This window comes from Plodia interpunctella, chromosome 30 (genome assembly GCF_027563975.2).
Source record: "Plodia interpunctella isolate USDA-ARS_2022_Savannah chromosome 30, ilPloInte3.2, whole genome shotgun sequence".
Lineage (NCBI taxonomy): Eukaryota > Metazoa > Arthropoda > Insecta > Lepidoptera > Pyralidae > Plodia > Plodia interpunctella.
Genome location: NC_071323.1, coordinates 3,074,060 through 3,095,450, shown reverse-complemented (window position 1 = coordinate 3,095,450; position 21,391 = coordinate 3,074,060). Strand labels below are relative to the sequence as shown.

At 36.8% G+C, this 21,391-nt stretch overlaps 1 protein-coding gene across 3 annotated transcripts in view; it reads left to right on the top strand.

Annotated features, from left to right (window-relative positions):
- Positions 1–21,391, top strand: part of LOC128682482 (1-phosphatidylinositol 4,5-bisphosphate phosphodiesterase epsilon-1-like) — a 157,097-nt gene that overhangs the window by 33,718 nt on the left and 101,988 nt on the right. For all 3 annotated transcript variants that reach the window (XM_053767183.2, XM_053767181.2, XM_053767182.2), the window contains exons 3-4: positions 13,447–13,679; positions 14,737–14,852. In XM_053767183.2, coding sequence (XP_053623158.1) covers positions 13,616–13,679; positions 14,737–14,852 — 180 coding nt within the window. In that variant the 5' untranslated portion in view covers positions 13,447–13,615. The remainder of the gene's footprint in view (positions 1–13,446; positions 13,680–14,736; positions 14,853–21,391) is intronic.

Below are 21,391 nucleotides of genomic sequence, written 5' to 3'. Positions count from 1 at the left end.
CTATGTTATAGACTCAGAGGGGAGAAAAGCGAATTTTCCATACGGCTTCGACACGCAAAGTCTGTATCGAAATTAAATAGAGGACTTTTTGCCATGAAAGTACCCTTTGCAACCTACTTATTATAGACTAGCGGTTTCTCCTGGTTTCTCTCTGGTAAAAAATAATTAATTATAAATCTATAACATTAGTCACATTGGTATACCAGCTGTGACCGCTTCAATCGAAAAGAAAAGATTTGTATTTATGTTTCTAATGAATAAACGAAAAAAATACTAAACCGATTTTGGTGAAATTTGGCAAAGAGACAGACGAAACCTCCAGGTGTAATATAGGCTACTTTTCGTTTTGCCCGAGCGAAGCCGGGACGGGCCGCTTGTATAAATACTTGTATCAGAAAACTTACAAGTCCGGAGGTCCAATCGCGGCCGCTTCCGGTCGCCGGCAACCGGAAATCCGGTAGCGATAGCTCACCGCTCGACATTAAACTGGTTTATTAAGTTACCATCAAATCAGAGTTAATTTTAACTCTAGATTAGTACATACCAGATACCCGTTTCTAAAGTGTCCATTTGGCTGTGACGCCCTGAAGACGATCCACAGTACAATACAAAATCCTTCATTTACAACAAGGCATTGCCCGGGGCTTCGCTCCCGTGGTAATTTTGAGATAAAGTATAGCCTATAGCAATCTTGGATAATGTTCTTTACTAATGGTGAAAGAATTTTTGAAATCGGTTCGGTAGTTTTGGAGATTACCCACCTCAAACATACCAACTCACGAAGTCACAAACTCACAAACGCTCTATAATAATAGTATATGAGTCGCTTCCCGCTGTCTGTCTGTCCCTATGTATGCTCAGATTTTTCAAACTACGCTACGTATTTTAGGCGGTTTTTTGTAATAGACAATGTGATTCTTAGTACGTGTATAATGTATTCAATTCAAATCAAATCAAATCATTTTATTCACAAATTAGATATACACATGCAACTCTTACATCAATTTTAATTAAAAGCATTACTAAATTTAGTTCATATTTTTAAGCAGTCCCTTTGTTATTTATCCACTCGACGACCTCGGTGGCGCAGTGGTAAAGTGCTTGCCTCTGAACCGAGAGGTCCCGGGTTCGATCCCCGGTCGGGTCATGATGGAAAATGATCTTTTTCTGATTGGCCCGGGTCTTGGATGTTTATCTCTATATGTATTTGTTATAAAATATAGTATCAACGATACTATATTTTATAACAAATACCGTTAGTATCCAATAACACAAGTCTCGAACTTACTTTGGGGCCAGCTCAATCTGTGTGATTTGTCCTAATATATTTATTTAGTTAGTTTCTAGATATTTTTCACAGATTCATAGGTAATTCACGGCGACCTCCTCTGTTCGCAGCGCCGATCACTATGGCGGTAAAAGCTCTGTTTCGATTCTGTAAGAGACATCAAAAAACTCACTCGAACACTAGCGCTACACTTGCGTGTGCGTCGGCGAGTTGAACTAAACTCTTAAGTATGTTTACGTCTAATTCTAAGTATGTTTGTTACCTCTTCACGCTCTATCTACTCAACCAATCTTCTTGAAATTTTGCATACATGTAGTTTGAAGTATTGAAAAGGATATACATACCTTTCATCCCGGAAAAATAACGCGGGCGAGGCTATGGGCAAATATATAAAGATATGACAGTTGTACAATTGCGAAGAATTAATCGAGCAACATAAAAACGATTAGGTACCCCATTTTTTAACTTGATAAAACGATTTGTTCCAACTAATCGACTAATTGTCTCCCAAACGAGCTTCGCGAAAGCTCCTACAATAAGCATTATGAACTTTTTATGGCCTCTTAAATTTATAATGCCAGCACATTTCTATTAAAACATGTTCTGAGCTTTTGGAATCATATAAATTTAATCTTACTAATTTTACGCAAAATCTACTAGACCGATTGTTATGAAATTTGGTATACAGGTAGAATATGACCTTGAATAACACATAGGGTACTATTTATCCCGATATTCGCAACTGAACGAAGCCCCGGGGCGCGACTAGTAAATATTAAATTAATATGGCCGTTCTTCAGACGTAAATATTGTAACAACAGCACAGCAAGAAAGCTAAACTCGCTGAAAATTCACCCGTATTACTGCGGCATAAAGATCCACGCAGGGTAACTTGATATGCGGTCGCGTGGACATGATGCCTTTATTGCTTTACGTGCTCTATTTAAATGTTTTTTAAATTACATATTTGTGGCTCCAGATCTTTTGTGTGTTTGGTACACAAAACTGTTTTTATACTGGTACTCTTTTTATATCAGCACTCTGATCACAACCATAACTTGTTTTAATATACTTTTTGACTATGTACATTATGTATTTTCATATAATATTAGAAGAAAAAAATTGTAAGAAACAATAATGGTAAGCCCTTCTGGCATGATAGGGACCAACACTGTTCAAATGAGTTTCTTTCGTCATTTCCTCTCAGCAGTGGTCGTTCCGAAATGCCAGCAGTTTGTAGCTTGTGAGAAATAACTATTTGTTATAAAAATTGACGTGAAAAAGTGCATGTGGAGATGCTAATTTGTGAACAAATTATTTGAATTTGATTTTTTGAATTTGAGCTCACCTATAATAGCTACGCCACCGCGACAAACCGTGAATAATACAACTCAAAAGGTACAGCTGTCAAGTGAAATCATCCTTTATAGGACGAAACGCACCTACCATCAGTATATTGAATAAATAATTTCATAAGTAATCTGGCCCCAAGCGAGGGGCATCGACCGTTCGCTTGTTTAGAAACACTGACATTTAACAATATGGACAACACATGGATAAAAACTCACGTGAGAAAAAGACGCCAAACACTCCAACATATTACCTCTATTTTTGGTTACCTCGTAATAAGGTCCTAAAGATTACTGGGAAATATATGTGCGCGTTTAATACCCGTTGTTTACGATTTATGCAACGCGAAAGTTTAAAAGTATTCGTAGTTACGGAAGAAATAGACAATGTTACTCCGCTCCCATTAGAATTTCGGGATAAAAAGTACCCTATCTTTTATTCCAGGTTATATTCTACCCGTGTACCAAATTTAATAACACGGTCCAGAAGATTTTGCGTGAAGAGTAACAAACATACACACATACATCCTCACAAACTTTCGCTTTTATAATATTAGTGGTAATAATGAAAAAGGTCATCTAATCTCGAAATTATAATCTATTTTACCGTCGATAATTACACACAAGTTTTAGATGTGCGGTTGTTGATCCCGCCTTAGAATATGCTTCGGTTTAGTGAACATTTTTCAAAAGAATATTGTGAAAGTAGGTATTAGATTTTGTGAAAGCCTCGGTGGCGCAGTGGTAAAGTGCTCGCCTCTGAACCGAGGTTTCGATCCTCGGTCGGGTCATGATGGAAAATGATATTTTTCTGATTGGCCCGGGTCTTGGATGTTTACCTATATATGTATTTGTTATAAGATATAATATCGTTGAGTCAGTATCCCATAACACAAGTCTCGAACTTACTTTGGGGCTAGCTCGATCGGTGTATAAAAATAAATAAAAATAGGCGAGTTACGATCTTTTTAGTAGGGCCCTCAGGCCTTATAGTGTGCTCTGAGGACCCACCTGTGGTTTGCCATTGCCTTCTCCATTTCACACACAAGTTAATAATCAAACGGTGTGAAGGTTACCTGACGATGTTCTCCTTCACCGGAAGCAAGTGGTGGTCGATGAAAACTACTTATACATGAGTCAGATTGGTGTACAAACTCGTGTGGCGCGAGTAGGATTCAATCTTTCGATCTACAGGCGGGCGTCTTAACCATTACACCACCACAACTTCATAATCATGACCTCATGATCTAAAAACACTAAGTTTTCAATGGTTCCACACCTTTTGTGACCATTTTGGCTCAAGGTCTCCGCCGAGCTGAATGGAGCGTTCGATTTTATCTCAAGAAACTGCTTTTATTGTCGCCATTTTGGAAATATTTCCCGTATTAATAATTGCAATCTAGTTTCTACTTGATTGTATTTGGTTTCACAAAACTAGACATTCAAAATTGGCTTACAATATACACTATGCATATCCAATCCATACTAATATTATATAGAGGAAAGATTTGTATTTCTGTTTGTAATGAATAAACTCAAAAACTACTGGGCCTATTTCGATAAAATTTTGCACTTTTTTATATGGTTTTAATCGGGAAAAGCCTCAGGGGCTTGAAAATATATCTTATAAATAGCTTATAAACAAAATTTGAAATTGAACAAACAAAAATTTAACTTACGCTTTATAAAAAAAAAACTATATTTAAAATGTAAGAATTCCGAAGTTACTGGCATCCTCTCATCCGCTAGAAAAGAATAGAATAGAATCTCATTTATTTGCAAGATTTACATAGATCTGAAGTCAACTGTAACAAGCCTGCACGCAGCCGCGCAAATATTGATAATAAATAACACATTAACTTAGAACAATACTATAGCAAGAATATATTTGACGACCTCGGTGGCGCAGTGGTAAAGTGCTTGCCACTGGACCGAGAGGTCCCGGGTTCGATCTCCGGTCGAGTCATGATGGAAAATGATCTTTTTCTGATTGGCCCGGGTCTTGGATGTTTATCTATATATGTAGTTGTTATAAAATATAGTATCGTTGAGTTAGTATCCCATAACACAAGTCTCGAACTTGCTTTGGGGCTAGCTCAATCTGAGTTATTTGTCCTAATATATTTATTGTTATTTATTTATATAAGTTCAATGTTTATCGTTTCGTTCTCGCAGAGAAATTCACGCGGTTGAAGCCGCTGGCAAAATCTTGTTTAGACTATTATTATAAAGAGGTAAGCGTTTGTGAATTTGTATGTTTGAGGCGAAATATCTCCGAAACTACCGGATCTATTTCATAAATTCTTTCACCATTAGAAAGATACATTATCCAAGATTGCTATAGACTATATATTATCTCAAAATTCCGACGGGAGCGAAGCCCCGGGCAACATCTAGTATTTAATAATTATGTTTTAACAAGAACGCGAAAAAGAAAAAGTACCGGAATAAAATTTATTATTAAAAACATGATTGAAAAGGAATTCCATTATTTTTCCCCATGAGTCGTCTGTTTGTAATATAAATTGGCTACAGGAAAAGTTACTTAGTATTTGATTAATACAAACGTTTAGCAGAACATTTGTTTTGTGTAATAAAACGGTATTTTTATAACAGCGGCTGATCGATAAGGCTTCGTACATAGTTCGTAGATAAGGTTCCTTAACATAGTTTTTTGGTCCTTCGAGCCGGCTCTAAGGGCAAAACTATGTTTGGGTATGTCCTTATTATAAAAGAACACCACTTGTAACACAATATGTAAGGGATGTATGTAGATGAGCGCAAGGGAAACGAAGTTGTTAGGTCGGAATTTTATATTGCACTAAAGAATGTAGGTTAACAACATAAAATGTATGTAAAATAAACGTGATGCACGCGCAGGCGCAGGCGCTTACTAGGCAGTTTTCTTCTTCATAATCGTATTCCTCATGGCTGTGGGTCGTGGTCGTTACGAGGAATTAAACACACACAACAACTTTCTTGGCATTATTAATGGAGTGGTTTGCCATTGCCTTCTCCATTTCACACACAAGTTAATAATCAACCAGTGTTGCAGGTTTCCTCACGATGTTTCCCTTCACCGGGAGCAAGTGGTGGTCGATGAAAACCACTATACATGAGTCAGATTTGTATACAAACTCGTGTGACACGAGTAGGATTCGAACCTGGGGTCTTTCGATCCACAGGCGGGCGTCTTAGCCATTACACCACCACCGCTTACACAAGATATAATAATATAAATTTCAAAATTCAAAATTCAAATTCAAAATTCAAATCATTTATTCAGAAATTAGACCTTCACAGGCACTTTTTCTCGTCAATCTTTAAATTTATAGTTATTTCTCACAAGCTACAAACTACTGGCATTTCGGAACGACCACTGCTGAGAAGAAATTCCGAAAGAAACTCATTTGAACAGTGTTGGTCCCTATCATGCCAGATCGGCTTACCATTATTGTTTCTTACAAAAAAAAATTTTTTTTTCTTTTCTTTCTAATAATATATAAAAGTACATAATGTACATAGTCAAAAGGTATATCAAAACAGGTTATGATTGTGATCCGAGTGCTGATTATAATATATATATATATATATATATATATATATACATATATATATATATATATATATATATATATATATATATATATATATATATATATATATATATATATATATCGATGTGAAACACAATTAACTTACATGAAAATATATGAGAAACGAGATGACCAGTTCCCTCTGGCAGCACCCGTTCACGAGTTGACGCATGGGACAGCCATCGCGTAGCTCAACCATAATAGAGGGAACCTCACGACCCGGCCCACGACGCCACCACCAGATTGACCATTTGAGTGAGCATGACACACTCGATTCCCATGACTTCATAATTACAATTCTTCAATTTAATCGCGATAGAAAACAACCACTTAAAGTTCATACTAAAACACATTTCTTTTATTTAATTCGACCCAAAAGTTCGCTTGTAATCCAGTTTGGCTATACCAAAGTAATTACAACTACAATGTTAACTACGAGTATGACGTATAATGTTTGTTTATGTTTTATTTTGGGCCTCTATTATCACAAGTTTCAGTATCAGAACCGTCGGCGGTGTAATGGGTAAGACGCCTGTGGATCAAAAGGTGCCAGGTTCGAACCTGGCACCTTTTGATCCACACAGGTAGTTGCTTTTGATGCACAGCGTAGCAATGAACTATACATGAGTCAAATTGGTATACAAACTCATGTGGCACGAGTACTTCCACTTGCATTTGCAAGTAAGATTTGAATCCCACTCGTGCCACATGAGTTTGTATACCAATTTGACTCATTGCTACGCTTTCGTAGACTGTCTACGACATTGCTACGCTTTCGAAGACTGTCTACGACATTGCTACGCTATCGTAGACTGTCTACAACATTGCTACGCTTTCGTAGACTGTCTACGTCATTGCTACGCGTTCGTAGACTGTCTACGACATTGCTACGCGTTCGTAGACTGTCTACGACATTGCTACGCTTTCGTAGACTGTCTACGACATTGCTACGCTTTCGTAGACTGTCTACGACATTGCTACGCTTTCGTAGACTGTCTACAACATTGCTACGCTTTCGTAGACTGTCTACGACAATTATACGTTTAACGATGGGGGCACACGCGGGTGAATCCGCGGGAAAAGTTAGTTAATATAATTTGAATTCATCAAATTGGATTCGATTTCATACAAAATCAACGGAGCAAACAAAGCTCGGCAAAAGTCCAGCTTTTAACTCTGAAAGTTCATTGTTTGAGAAAGAAAATATATTTAAAGCTTGTGGACGTAAAGTTCCGACCGACATCCAGCTTTCAGGGGTCGCTATCTGGAGCTTTTACGTTTTGCGCTTTTTACGCTGATAAAAAGGTAATTTGTTTCTGTAACGCCATCGTGTACGGATTTAAAAGAACCCCAATATTAATGTAATGTGATGTTTTGAAGCAAATAACAAAAAAAAACTACGTAAGAATTCTAGAAGAGATTCCTACGTGGGATAAATCCGTCATTGTATTCCTTCTTATTATATATTTATTTTTAACATGTGTTATTTTTACAATAAAAAAAATAAACAAACAAATTCTATCGAAATTCGATTAGTAGGTTTTGCATGGTCGAGTTATCACATGGTGCCGTGTCACTCCATACCTTCCCGTAGATGTAGCGACGAATGGACACTTATAAGCAACAATAGCCATTCCCAAGGAGGGTTAACGGCAGCCGGTCGAAAAATCACAGCTGGATCTTTAAAATTGTAATGTTTTTTCAAGCAGAGCCGAGCCGAGCCAGTAATTTGTAGCTTGTAAGGAATTTCTATTTAATATAAAAATTGACAACCTCGGTCGGGTCATGATGGAAAATGATCTTTTTCTTATTGGCCCGGGTCTTGGATGTTTATCTATATATGTATTTGTTATAAAATATAGTATCGTTGAGTTAGTATCCCATAACACAAGTCTCGAACTTACTTTGGGGCCGGCTCAATCTGTGTGACTTGTCTATTAATAAATATATTAGATATTTATATATATTTAATTGACATGTAAAAGTGCCTGTGAAGGTCTAATCCCAACTAATATTATAAATGCGAAAGTAAGTTTGTTTGTTACCTCTTCACGCATTATGTATTGGTACGATTTTTATGAAATTTAGTACACGGGTAGAAAATAAACTGGAACAACGGATAGGGTACTTTGTATCCCGAAATTCCCAAGGGAGCGAAGCCCCGGGGCGCAGCTAATTTTTATTAGATAGCAGCAACCAGAAAAATGAGAAAGTAGTTTATTAATCGAAAGTAGATTGCTTTTATACAATCGCTCGGGTAGAAACATAATACACACACCACTTAAACTTTCCTCAGGAATCACGCTATCTATTGGTGAAAATCGCTTGGAAATCCGTGCAATTGTTTTTTTGAGTTTATCGCTAACTGCAGACAGAAGGAAGGATAAAGGTTCTAAGGTTAAATAAAAGAATTAACCACGCCTTACATAGCACCCTATATCTGTATACAATACTCATTCTTCTAAAAATCGTCTGACAGATTTACGATCGTAAAAATGTTCCATTTTTTTGGGCGTATTTATGTCAAAGCTGCCCGTGTATTTTTTACGCCAAAAATAAAAGTAATTGATGGGGTGATTCGAGTTTTAAATTAATGTGATTTACGCATGTGGAATGGGATTTGACAGCCACCATACGCTCACGATCAACAAGTACATATAAAAAAGAAGACACCGAATGACTGACTGACATATTGACGCACAGCCCAAACCGCTGGTTCTAGAAACTTCAAATTTAACACGTGGGTTCTTTAAGTGGTCTAACGGTGCAATAAGAAATGATTTTTCAAAATTCATCCTCTAAGGGGATAAAAAGGGGGTTAAAAGTTTATATGTGGAAACCCAGAAAATCACGCGGGCGAAGCCACGGGAATAAGCTAGATTAAATTATAATTTTACTAGCTTCAGCCCGTGGCTCCGCCCATGTGAATTTGAATGTATGGTCTTTTCCCGTCTTTAGCTTGAAGGTGTGTATGATTTTTTGTACATATGAGAATAATAATGTATGTTTGTTTGGGTGGAATCTTGCAAGTCAATTTTGAAGCAGATATCTTCAACCGATTGAACTGAAATTTTGTATTCATGTTTAGTTTGGATGACAATACATTCAGGGAATTACACAATCACCCACTAAATCTATCTGATAATAATAAAGCCTTGTGTAAAAATGGCATTTTTGTCAAAAAAAAAAAAAAACGGGTTGCACTCCGCGAGCGCCGGCAGAAGTGAAAACTTGAATATTAACGTTGTGCATTTTTTTACGTCTTACGAATTTTCGATCAGTGGACGAAGTGCGCGTTAGCGTACATTGCAGTGTGGTTGTCGTTGCGTCACAATGGCGCATTGTGATTGGTTCGCTGTGTCTCATTTCGAATCGATTCGATGGTGAGAAGTGAAAATGATAACCCGCACTTCGCCCTCAGGCTCACGCGTGTCCTGACGCGAGTTTAACATTTTCTACCCATCACAAAAAGTGCACAACGTCGCTAAAGAAGATTTCACTTCGAAAATCTTATTACTTTGGCAGCTGAAGACGTAATAAACTCCACACAATTATATATCACACGGGTTTGTTGATGATATCATGTATCGAACTTGTAAAATATTTCGTAATACGATTTATTACCTTTTTCTCGGAAACCGTGCGTATTGTTCTCTTTTCATGCTATTTCGGTTGTGTGTGTAATATTCTTTATCCTTGTATATTAGAAAAAAGTACCCCCCCTTCGCGTCTGTCTGTCCGTGATTAACGCAAAAACAACCGGACGGAGTTTTGTATAGCGAATGGTCTAATTAAAAATCTGGTATAGGTTTCAACGCGATACGTTGCTTAGAACCCGTGATATTTACAATAATAAGTTATGAGCGGACGCACGATATAAACGCGGGCGAAGCCGCGGACAAAAGCTAATATACCATATCTAAGAAATGATATGGAATGGTCCTATTAAGGCGGTACCAAACATTCTGTATAAAAGATCATTCAAAACGAAGTCAACGATTCCAAGAAACCTGTTCCATGAAAAATATCACAAATGATATACTCGTTACTAGAACTGACGCGCACCTGTTACTCGCCTGGAAGGTGAAGTATTTTTCAACACTTTGAAAGCCATATCTATATATACTATTATTATAAAGAGGTAAGCGTTTGTGAGTTTGTATGTTTGAGGCGGGTAATCTTCGAAACTACTGAACCGATTTCAAAAATTCTTTCACCATTAGAAAGTTACGTTATCCAAGATTGCTATAGGCAATATTTTAAAATTCCCACGGGAGCGAAGCTCAGGGCAACATCTAGTATAATAAAATACTGTTGTAACATTGCGCTTTGTCGTCCTCCCTCACGACGACGTCCTTTGACGCGCAACAATCTAGACATTGTAACCTAATTTATGAATAACTAGATGGTGCCCACCGGGTTTCGCTCACGTGAGAATTTCGAGTTAAAATATAGCCTATAGCAATCTTGAATGATGTACCTTTTAACGCGATTAACTCGAAAACTTCTGCACGTATTTTCATGCGGTTTTCACCAATAGATAGAGTAATTTCTGATGAAGGTTAAGAGGTGAAATTTTTTATGTTATTATCCGAGCGATACCGGGACGGGCCGTTAGTTATTATAATAAACTTTCGCCTTTATAATATTGTCCCATACATTTTCTTCAAGATATTGAATTCATTTTCAATAAATAATAAATATATTAGGACAAATCACACAGATTGAGCTAGCCCCAAAGTAAGTTCGAGACTTGTGTTATGGGATACTAACTCAACAATACTATATTTTATAACAAATACATATATAGATAAACATCCAAGACCCGGGCCAATCAGAAAAAGATCATTTTCCATCATGACCCGACCGGGGATCAAACCCGGGACCTCTCGGTTCAGTGGCAATAACCTTACCACTGCGCCACCGAGATCGTCAATTTGTTAAGGCAACACCTTGGATTAATATATAGGGTACTTTTTATCCCGAAAGTACGCGATTCCCGTAGGCGTAACGCCCGTGAATATAACTGGAAACTCACGACAAAGAGAGCATCCAGGGTCAATCGACCGTGCACACCCAACTTCAGATCTCGGATCTTCAGATTCAGGAACTAATCAACTCGACGTGTCCACGCTCCAATAATTTTCTAAAGGACCGATCAATTTCTATTCTGTTTTGAATGTAGGGTTGACAATCAATTATTAATATTTTATTAATAATTCTAGATTGTTGCCCGGGGCTTCGCTCCCGTGGGAATCTTTAGATAAAATATAGCCTATAGCAATCTTAAATAATGTAACTTTCTAATGGTGAAAGAATTTTTGAAATCGGTTCGGCAGTTACGGAGATTATCCCCCTCAAATCTGAGTTTGTAACTGACAAACGCTTAACTCTTTATAATAATATTATAGATTTGTTATTTTTATGACCAATTATTCCATCCAAAGAGGGAATGTCACCAGCCTTTTGGGGAGTCTACCACACGACCATGGCAATTTAGACTCAATTTTTTTATTTATACTAATTTTATTTAATTAGTCTTAAATTTATTTGTTAAAGTAGTGTTAATTTTCATGAAAGAAATAAATAATTTATTCAGCAAACACATAGAATTCAAACATTAAACAATTAACACTTAAAGGTAAAGTACAAAAGAGTATCGAATATAGATCAAATACAATATGTCAACCGAAATGGCGACCAGCTCAGCACGGTGCCGTGGTATCGAGACAAGGCGCTGATTTTCAGCGGGAACCAAGTACAAAAGTAGGTATGGTGGCAAAATAAACAAGTTAATATAAATATAATAATATAAATATAAATATAATGGGACAAATCACACAGATTGAGCTGGCCCCAAAGTAAGTTCGAGACTTGTGTCATGGGATACTAACTCAACGATACTATATTTTATAATAAATACATATATAGATAAACGTCCAAGACCCGGGCCAATCAGAAAAAGATCATTTTCCATCATGACCCGACCGGGGATCGAACCCGGGACCTCTCGGTTCAGTGGCAAGAACCTTACCACTGCGCCACCGAGGTCGTCACGGTGTCATGTACGGAAACAGAAACACACAACAGCAAACATTAAGACTAGATAGGAGACTAATGTACTAGTGCAGTGTAATTATGTAAATATGACGGAAAGTACATAAATAGAATAATTTTAGGTAAATCTAAATTTAGCTTTTATTGTTATACTACATTGTATTTACAAATTTATGATGAAATGCCGAAAGAAACTCATTCAAACAGTGTTGGTCCCTATTATGCCAGAAAGGCTTACCATTTTTTAAATATAAATGTATATATTTTTTTTATCAGTAATATAACAATGTGTAAGCAGACAATAAAGTATATGGTCAAAAGGTATATAAACATATTATGATTGTGATCAAGTGCTGATGAAAGGAAGCCGGTATATATATATATATATATATATAATATATGTATAATTAACCAAACAAAAAAAAATAATAAAAGATCGAGCTGACCAGTTCCCCCCGGCAGCACCGGAGCACCCGTTCACGAGTTGACGCGTGAGTCAGCCATCGCGAAGCTCAACCACAATAGAGGGAGCCTCCCGACCCGATCCAAGACGCCGCTACCGGTTTGACCATTTGAATGTGCATGACATACTCGATCTCCATAATCTAACATAATATATACCTATGTTACTTTCAGACACTTGAAGATCACAAATCACGTATATGTTTTACAAGTAAATGTCAAAATATATGTAATAAACATGTCAGGAAAATGTTTACATGCTTCAACCCTATACCATTAACATAGGAAGTGAATTAAATCTGTCATGGTCTGAGCTTTTGAATACGAACTAATATAGGTACGAACCTTATATTATGGATTATTATTCCGCCTTAGATAACGACCACTCCATATCCTCACGTGGATGTCGTACGAGGCGACTAAGGGACACATAGTTTTGGCAATTGATTGGCAACAATATCATTCCCAATGAGGATTGACGTCAGGCAGATGGTCGGTTGTAAAAATCATAGCCAAATCTTTACGAAAATTCCGGTTCTTTTTACATCCAACCTGGGTGTCGCGGCGTCATAACCCTGAATGTAACCGAAAACACGCAAAGATTGACTGAATGTGTTATTCCTGAGCCTGAAATATTACTTCTACGTTTAAATAGCGTACCTGTCTATATAAAGATTTTTTCTATTTGTTACAGATTGAAAAATCCAAAATGGCCGCCCGCGAGTTGACACAGAACCGCCGAGAAGTGTCGTGATGATGAGATTTAAAATAACACAGCGTTGTAGAGATAGAAATATATAGAAAACTCCTTGTATATAGTGTACAGTTATAGAAATAATTTTATATCTTATTAATTGCTTGAGATGATAGAAAGTGGTTGTAGCCGAAGTGGAGGCACGGCGGGGCACGACATTGAGAATGACGAGGGTGAGTGTCTACACTATTTACACTATTTACACTATTTACACTATTTACACTATTTACACTATTTACACTATTTACACTATTTACACTATTTACACTATTTACACTATTTACACTATTTACACTATTTACACTATTTACACTATTTACACTATTTACACTATTTACACTATTTACACTATTTACACTATTTACACTATTTACACTATTTACACTATTTACACTATAGTGTAGTAACATTATGTATACCATATACATTATTCGCCCCCGATTGTTAAAATTTGTTAGATACAACTTTTGTACGGGTGAACCGATTTACCTTTTTTTAATTAAACCTGGTCCCAATTTAAGTTACTACAATTTAACCGGGTAAAACTAAGAATAAGAATATTTATTTGTGAGATATAGGTACATTAAAAATACAGTTGAAATAAATTAGTGGGTATGCTATGCTCTGTGTCTTTAAAGACTTACAAATATTGTTAATATTTAACGTGCATCAGTCAAATTTAAAACTGTTGAAAACTAACACGGCGTTTTGTAACGTTTCGACAATAAATACGAAAGTTTTGTATGAGACGGGATTGTTCGCAATGTGGTTTGTAAAGTTTGTATAGAAACATATGAATTTTAAATTTAATGAGTTTTTTTTTTATTATAATGTTTAAATGAATTTGTTATATATACATGACACACATGCTTTTTAACTTATTATTGAAAATAATAATTAGATGAAAAAATTCTGTAATCGAGCGGGAATTGAACCCGCGCCCCTGTCTATCCGGGACAGCGCTCTTGACCACTGAGCTGTCGAGACCGTGCCAGTTCTGCTGAATTAATTCATCTCTTTCGTCTCACGCCGTCGTACAGTATTTATATAATCAACATACCCCACTGTTACAAGCAAGAAAATATGGTTATTTTTAAATAATAATGTTCTTGACACAAGCTTTTATTAATGTCAGAGAGATTTTATTGCATTTGATGCGTGTCAAAAATATCATTTCCGTGCACAGCTATGCATAGTGCAAATTTAGATTGTGATTCTTTCTGTCCTCAGCACCGATACCAGAGGATTCCAGCTATGAGGAGCTGACGGCTCTGAGGAGTCTACTGCACTTTCCCGAAGAGGTGGCTCTCAGACTAACCGACACAGAATACCAATTGTTTTACCAGGTACGTTGTAATCTTAAACCCGTGTTTTACCCTACACAATCAACGCTAACATGTGATGTAGTTCACAAAGCGTTACGACCGCCCTGTCATTATACCTAATTTAATAAACATGAAAATTAATTTACTGACTTTAAAATAATTAATTTGTGCTGTGGTAATGTAATAATAATATAATAAATTAGGACAAATCACACAGATTGAGCTGGTCCCAAAGTAAGTTCGAGACTTGTGTTATGGGATACTAACACAACGATACTATATTTTATAACAAATACATATATAGATAAACATCCAAGACCCGGATCAATCAGAAAAAGATCATTTTCCATCATGACCCGACCGGGGATCGAACCCGGGACCTCTCGGTTCTGTGGCTAGCACTTTACCACTGCGCCACCGAGGTCGTCGAGTGGATAAATAACAAAGGGACTGTTTAAAAATATGACCTAAATTTAGTAATGCTTTTAATTTTAATTGATATAAGAGTTGCATGTGTATATCTTATTTGTGAATAAAATGATTTGATTTGAATACATTATACACGTACTAAGAATCACATTGTCTATTACAAAAAACCGCCTAAAAATACGTAGCGTAGTTTGAAAAATCTGAGCATACATAGGGACAGACAGACAGCGGGAAGCGACTCATATACTATTATTATAAAGAGGTAGGCGTTTGTGAGTTTGTGACTTTGTGAGTTTGTATGTTTGAGGCGGGTAATCTCCAAAACTACCGAACCGATTTCAAAAATTCTTTCACCATTAGTAAAGAACATTATCCAAGATTGCTATAGGCTATACTTTATCTCAAAATTACCACGGGAGCGAAGCCCCGGGCAATGTCTTGTTGTAAATGAAGGGTTTTGTATTGACCTCTCGGTTCAGTGGCAAGAACTTTACCACTGCGCCACCGAGGTCGCCAATGTCAATTTTATGAATGATTTTGGAAATGATTCCTGGATGGATTTAGTAAGGATTTAATAACAATAGTATATAACAATAGTAACCTACTAATTCCATGTTCCTACCACATGAAAATTGACGGATCTTAAAGACAGCGCGGTCGCAGCGGTCGAAACCAGAGAGAGAATATTTAGCTGGAATAGGGAGTATTACTGCACATTTATCCCGCCAGAGTACAGCACTGTATGTTAGATACACAAAAGCTTTGAAGCCTTTTGCTGTGTCGATTAAAACGTTTATTTTAGAGTGCTTTATTAATTCTTTCATTATGTAAGCATTCGTTTGTGAAAACATACAACAATGTAGCACTTTTTATTTGTTTATTTATTAGACAAATTAAAAAATACAATACTTTCGGCTTTCAATACACGACACACGACTTAATACACGACTTTCAATATTAATTTCGCTACAACTTTTGAACGGCCGAACCGATTTTGATCAAACATATCAAAGAAGCACCGCAAAAAAATTGGCTATCAAATAAAAAAATCGCATCCAAATTGGTTCACCCGTTGATGAGGTACGGTGCCACGTACACAGACAGATATACACACTTAGCGGCAAACTTGTAACACTTTTCTTTTTGCATCGGGGGTTAAAAATGAAGTGTAGGTACGTACGTGTGCGTACACAACTTGATACAGCTTAATCTTAAAGCTCCCTCTATAGTCGGAATTTGAGAGGATTGGGTTATTCTCATAAACAATGTTAAACGCCCTTATAGGGAAGGTCGCTCTTACGAAAGCAATTTTACCTCTCAATACCTATTAGACAATGACTTCATATGTAACTGTATGCTGGACTGGGCAGATTTATTTAAACAACAGTTAGACATAACATTTTTTATTAATAATATCAATACGTTAAACACATTATAAATTGTTTAAATCATTAGTACCTTTGTAATTCGTTTGCTATTTGTAAGTTTTATATTTACACTGATATTATGTACATATATAAATATACATAAATAAATAAATATAATTAATTAAAAGAAACCAAAAGAGACTTATGGCAATTTTTTCAAATTGCTGATTTTATCTAAATTAACTTTAATGTAAGTACAAAATCAATAGCGCCGCTGGTCTGTCTAGGAGTTGGGGCCTAGTGTCTTGTATGACAGGCTCACGCCGCTGGTCTGTCTAGGAGGTGGGGCATAGTGTCTTGTATGACAGGCTCACGCCGCTGGTCTGTCTAGGAGGTGGGGCCTAGTGTCTTGTATGACAGGCTCACGCCGCTGGTCTGTCTAGGAGGTGAGGCCTAGTGCCTTGTATGACAGGCTCACGCCGCTGGTCTGTCTAGGAGTTGGGGCCTAGTGTCTTGTATGACAGGCACTTTCGTGACTGTTTCAATTCAATTCAAATCATTTATTGCCATTCATATTGTACATCAGTTCTCTTAGCTAGCTAACACTTTTTTCAGCCTGTTTTCAGTTTTTTTTCAGCCTGTTTTCAACCTGTTTTCTGTTCTGTTTTCTTATTTCAAGCACCAGTCTTCAAAAAATAATAAACAATTAGACAAATTTAAAAAAAAACCGACTTTCAATATTCATTTCGCTACAACTTTTGAAGGGTTGAGCCGATTTTCATGAATGGCACGGCTAAGAACACTCGTGATAAAATTATCTATGACACAAAACAACTAAACGAAAATCGGTTCATCCGTTTGGACACGTTAAACTTATAACGCCCCTCTTTTGCTTCGGGGTCTAGGTTTTTTCTTTTGTGAAAAAAATTAATAAATAAAAATAAAAAAGTGTTTACAATCTAGCATCAGACGATATAATAAGTCAAGGACAGCGACCGTTCCCGTTATCCTAAATTTAAGATATTGTTCTTATTTTCAAATATTTTCCACACGGTTTCTCTTTAACTTTTTTACGCAGTGGTAAAGTGCTTACCTCTGAACCGAGAGGTCCCGGGTTCGATCCCCGGTCGAGTCATGATGGAAAATGATCTTTTTCTGATAGGCCTGCGTGTCTTGGTTTATCGATGTATGTATATGTTATAAGATATAATATCATTGAGTTAGTATCCCATAACACAAGTCCCTTTTGGGGCTTGCTCAGTCTGTGTGTTTTGTCCTATTTATTTATTTATTTATTTTAGGTTCCTAAATTGCACTGAGTTTCATTTAAATCGTTCCGTAACAATGGTAGGTAGGCATGCAGAATCGCGGACAAGTGCAAATTTGTAGGCGCTAGGAACCGAACCCAGGACCTCCAGACATCGGACGAGCATGGCGACCGCTAAATAATAGAGATTGTTATCGTCACTAAGATACTAATAATTTTAGATACCAGGTCCATTTAAATAAATCATAATGTATTTAAATCATTTCTAGTTTACGCTAGGACCCGTAGACAGACACGTAGCCTAGGCAGTTTCATAACAATAGTATTCCCAAGGAAGGACGGCAGAACTTCAAAATTCTAAGATATATTTTTTGCGTTGACCCCGCACTTCACTACGTCACAGCTCCGAATACAACTCGGAACACGCGAGAATCAATGAGAGTATATTTTGAAAGGAAATTGCATTACATATACAGGGTTACTGGTATCAAACGCATAACCTCCTAAAGACTACTTGGGTAGGTACATCAAAACAAGCAACTTTTATTCTACGACTTTTCGTAATTCGTAGTTTCTTTTTTTACAATACAATCTAATTTGTGATTCTACACATGTTAACTGTATGTAATAGCCGAGCAATACGAGACAGTAGTACAGTAGCGTTATGTAGCGGAATCGAACGTAGAGTTAACGATTTATAGAAACGACATTAAAACAAAAAAATGGAAAATTTTTGTATTTATTGCGTTTAGAAAAAAGTCGACGATACCTTATGCGCCTTTGGAAGGTTATGCGTTAGATACCAATCTCAAAATTCCCACGGGAGCGACGCGCCGGGCAACATCTAGTAAATAATAAATTTAATTGGACAAATCACACAGATTGAGCTAGCCCCAAAGTAAGTTCGAGACTTGTGTTATGGGATACTAACTCAACTATACTATATTCTATAACATATACATATATAAATAAACATCCAAGACCAGGGTCAATCTAAAAAAGATAATTTGCCATCTTGGCCTGACCGAGAATCGAACCCGGGACCTCCAATGTAGCAGTCGGGCAAGGTCATCAAAAGAATCGATAAAATACTATGAAAACCATAGATAAACATTTCGTTTCATATTTAGTAATTTTCTATCTTAACCTGACCGAGAATCGAACCCGGGACCTCCAGTGTAACAGTCTGGCGTGATGAGATTGCCACGGAAGTCGTCAAATGAAGCTATTATCGAAACCATTAATAAACGATATATCCCGAATATATATTTTCGTATTACAGAATTTGGCAAAAAGGGATTGTTATATCGTAAAATGTTCCTATTCGAACCCTTCACGTAGGTACTTTGATATAATAGGCATAGTTAAGCCCTTTATACGGCTGTAAACCTACTACGGAAAAGAGGTGTGTTGTTTACAAGCTTTTAACTTGCCATGTCTTGGTGTCAAGGACGATATGCGTGTCAATAGTCTGACGAGTAGCGATTAGTTTCACATTGGACCTAAACAAATTTGTGTACATTGCGCTTTTCTGCGCAGGTCGAAGGTTTACGTCGAAATAGGGTGGTGCGACCTACTCTAAGAATGCCTGAAAGGACACTAATTTTGATACAAATAAAGATAAACTTGTTGACATAAGTTTGTATTGTTGTCAGAGATATCTTGTTGAATTTAACGCGTGACAAAAAACTTTTAACCCCCCGACGCAAAAAGATAAGGTGTTATAAGTTTGACATGTCTGTCTGTATATCTGTGTATCTGTCTGTGGCATCGTTGCTCCCAAACGGATAGACCGATTTTCGTTTAGTTTTTCGTTTTTTTTTATGTCACAGATAATTAAATCCCGAGTGTTAGCCATGTTTCAAAAGTTGTAGCGAAACGAATATTGGGGGCTTTTAATTTGTCTAACAGTTAAACTTGTTGACATAGGTTTGTATTGTTGACAGAGATATCTTGTTGAATTTAACGCGTGACAAAAAAATCGTGTCCGTACTGTTAACTGTTGAAGAGTTCCCTCGTTTGGAGCCGATCCGGGCTGCACCATCAGGTCATGCGTATCATAATAATGCATTGTCACGGATACTGAAGCGACGCGGGAAATTTCAACTCTGTAGGACAACTGGAAGTAGGAGAAATTTAACTTGCAAGATTTGATTACAGACAACGGGACAGGTAAAACTGAATAAAAGCTTGTAAAAATATAAATAAATTGATAGATGCTTTCTATTATTATATCACTTTCCAGCTCTTAAACTATCTCCACGACAAAAATCACCTCAATCGAATATTCCGTATTTAATGACTTGATAGTCATAGGATTAACAGGATAGAAATCAAATCATTTATTTAGAAATTAGGCCTTCACAGGCAGTTTTCCACGTAATATTCTAAATTAAATTACATTTCGGAACGACCACTGCTGAGAAGAAATGCCGAAAGAAACTCATTCGAACAGTGTTGGTCCCTATTATGCCAGAAGGGCTCACCATTTTTTAAATATAAATGTATGTATAATTTTTTATCAGTAATATAACAATGTATGCCGATGTTGCGACTAGCAATGTATAATCCCATTTGATATTATAAATGCGAAAGTAAGTTTGTTTGTTCTTGAAATTTCGCACAAATATAATTAAGAATTTGGAGACGAACAAAGGATTTTGGACCTTTCAACCGGAAAAAACTGTTGTTCCCGTGGGATTTGCAAAAAACTAACGTATTCTATTATAGGTGGCGCTCATTATAAAAACGCTAGATGGCGCTGTGTGTATTTTAAATGCGCTACGGATATTTTATTTCAATAATCCCAATCCCATTTTAATATGAAGAAAAAACTGTTCCCGAAGGCATTTAAGCGGACGAAGCGAACGAGTATAACAGTTGAAAACACGTGGCATACATTTTAAAAGTCAGACGATGAGGGGGGAAGAAGGGCGAAGGGGAAGAGCGGGGGGGGGGAGGTACAGTATAATAAATTTAAACACTTATTGCATAGGATGTTTCAGAGAGTGTAATGAACACGACATGTCACAGTGTAGACAAATATCAGTCCAGAGTTTCAATTCAGAGGGCGAAGTGCGGGTTTGCATTTGTCGACTCGGCTCGCAGTGAGATTCAGCGTGAGAATGTATTGACCGAGCGTGCAAGGTCTAACATTCTACTAGGGGCATAAATACATTTTTTGCATGTATGTTTGTAAGGCGATAACTTTCGAACCGTTGGCATCAGGCAATGGAATTTTTAAGTTCGTGATTCAACAAAATCGGTTAAGCCGTTTTTGAAATATTCACAATTTTGTCAAAAATTGATCAAAAATGTATTGTGTTCGCGAACAACTAATAATACTTAACTAGAATGCTTACGAATAACCAAAGCCGTCCTAAACTTGGCTCTAAAATATGTTGACATTCTTTTCTTGCATACGACAATAACAGTTTGCCAGAAAGGGATGGCTACAAATTTCGTGTCCAATTTCAGAAACTTTAGGTATTGGAAAT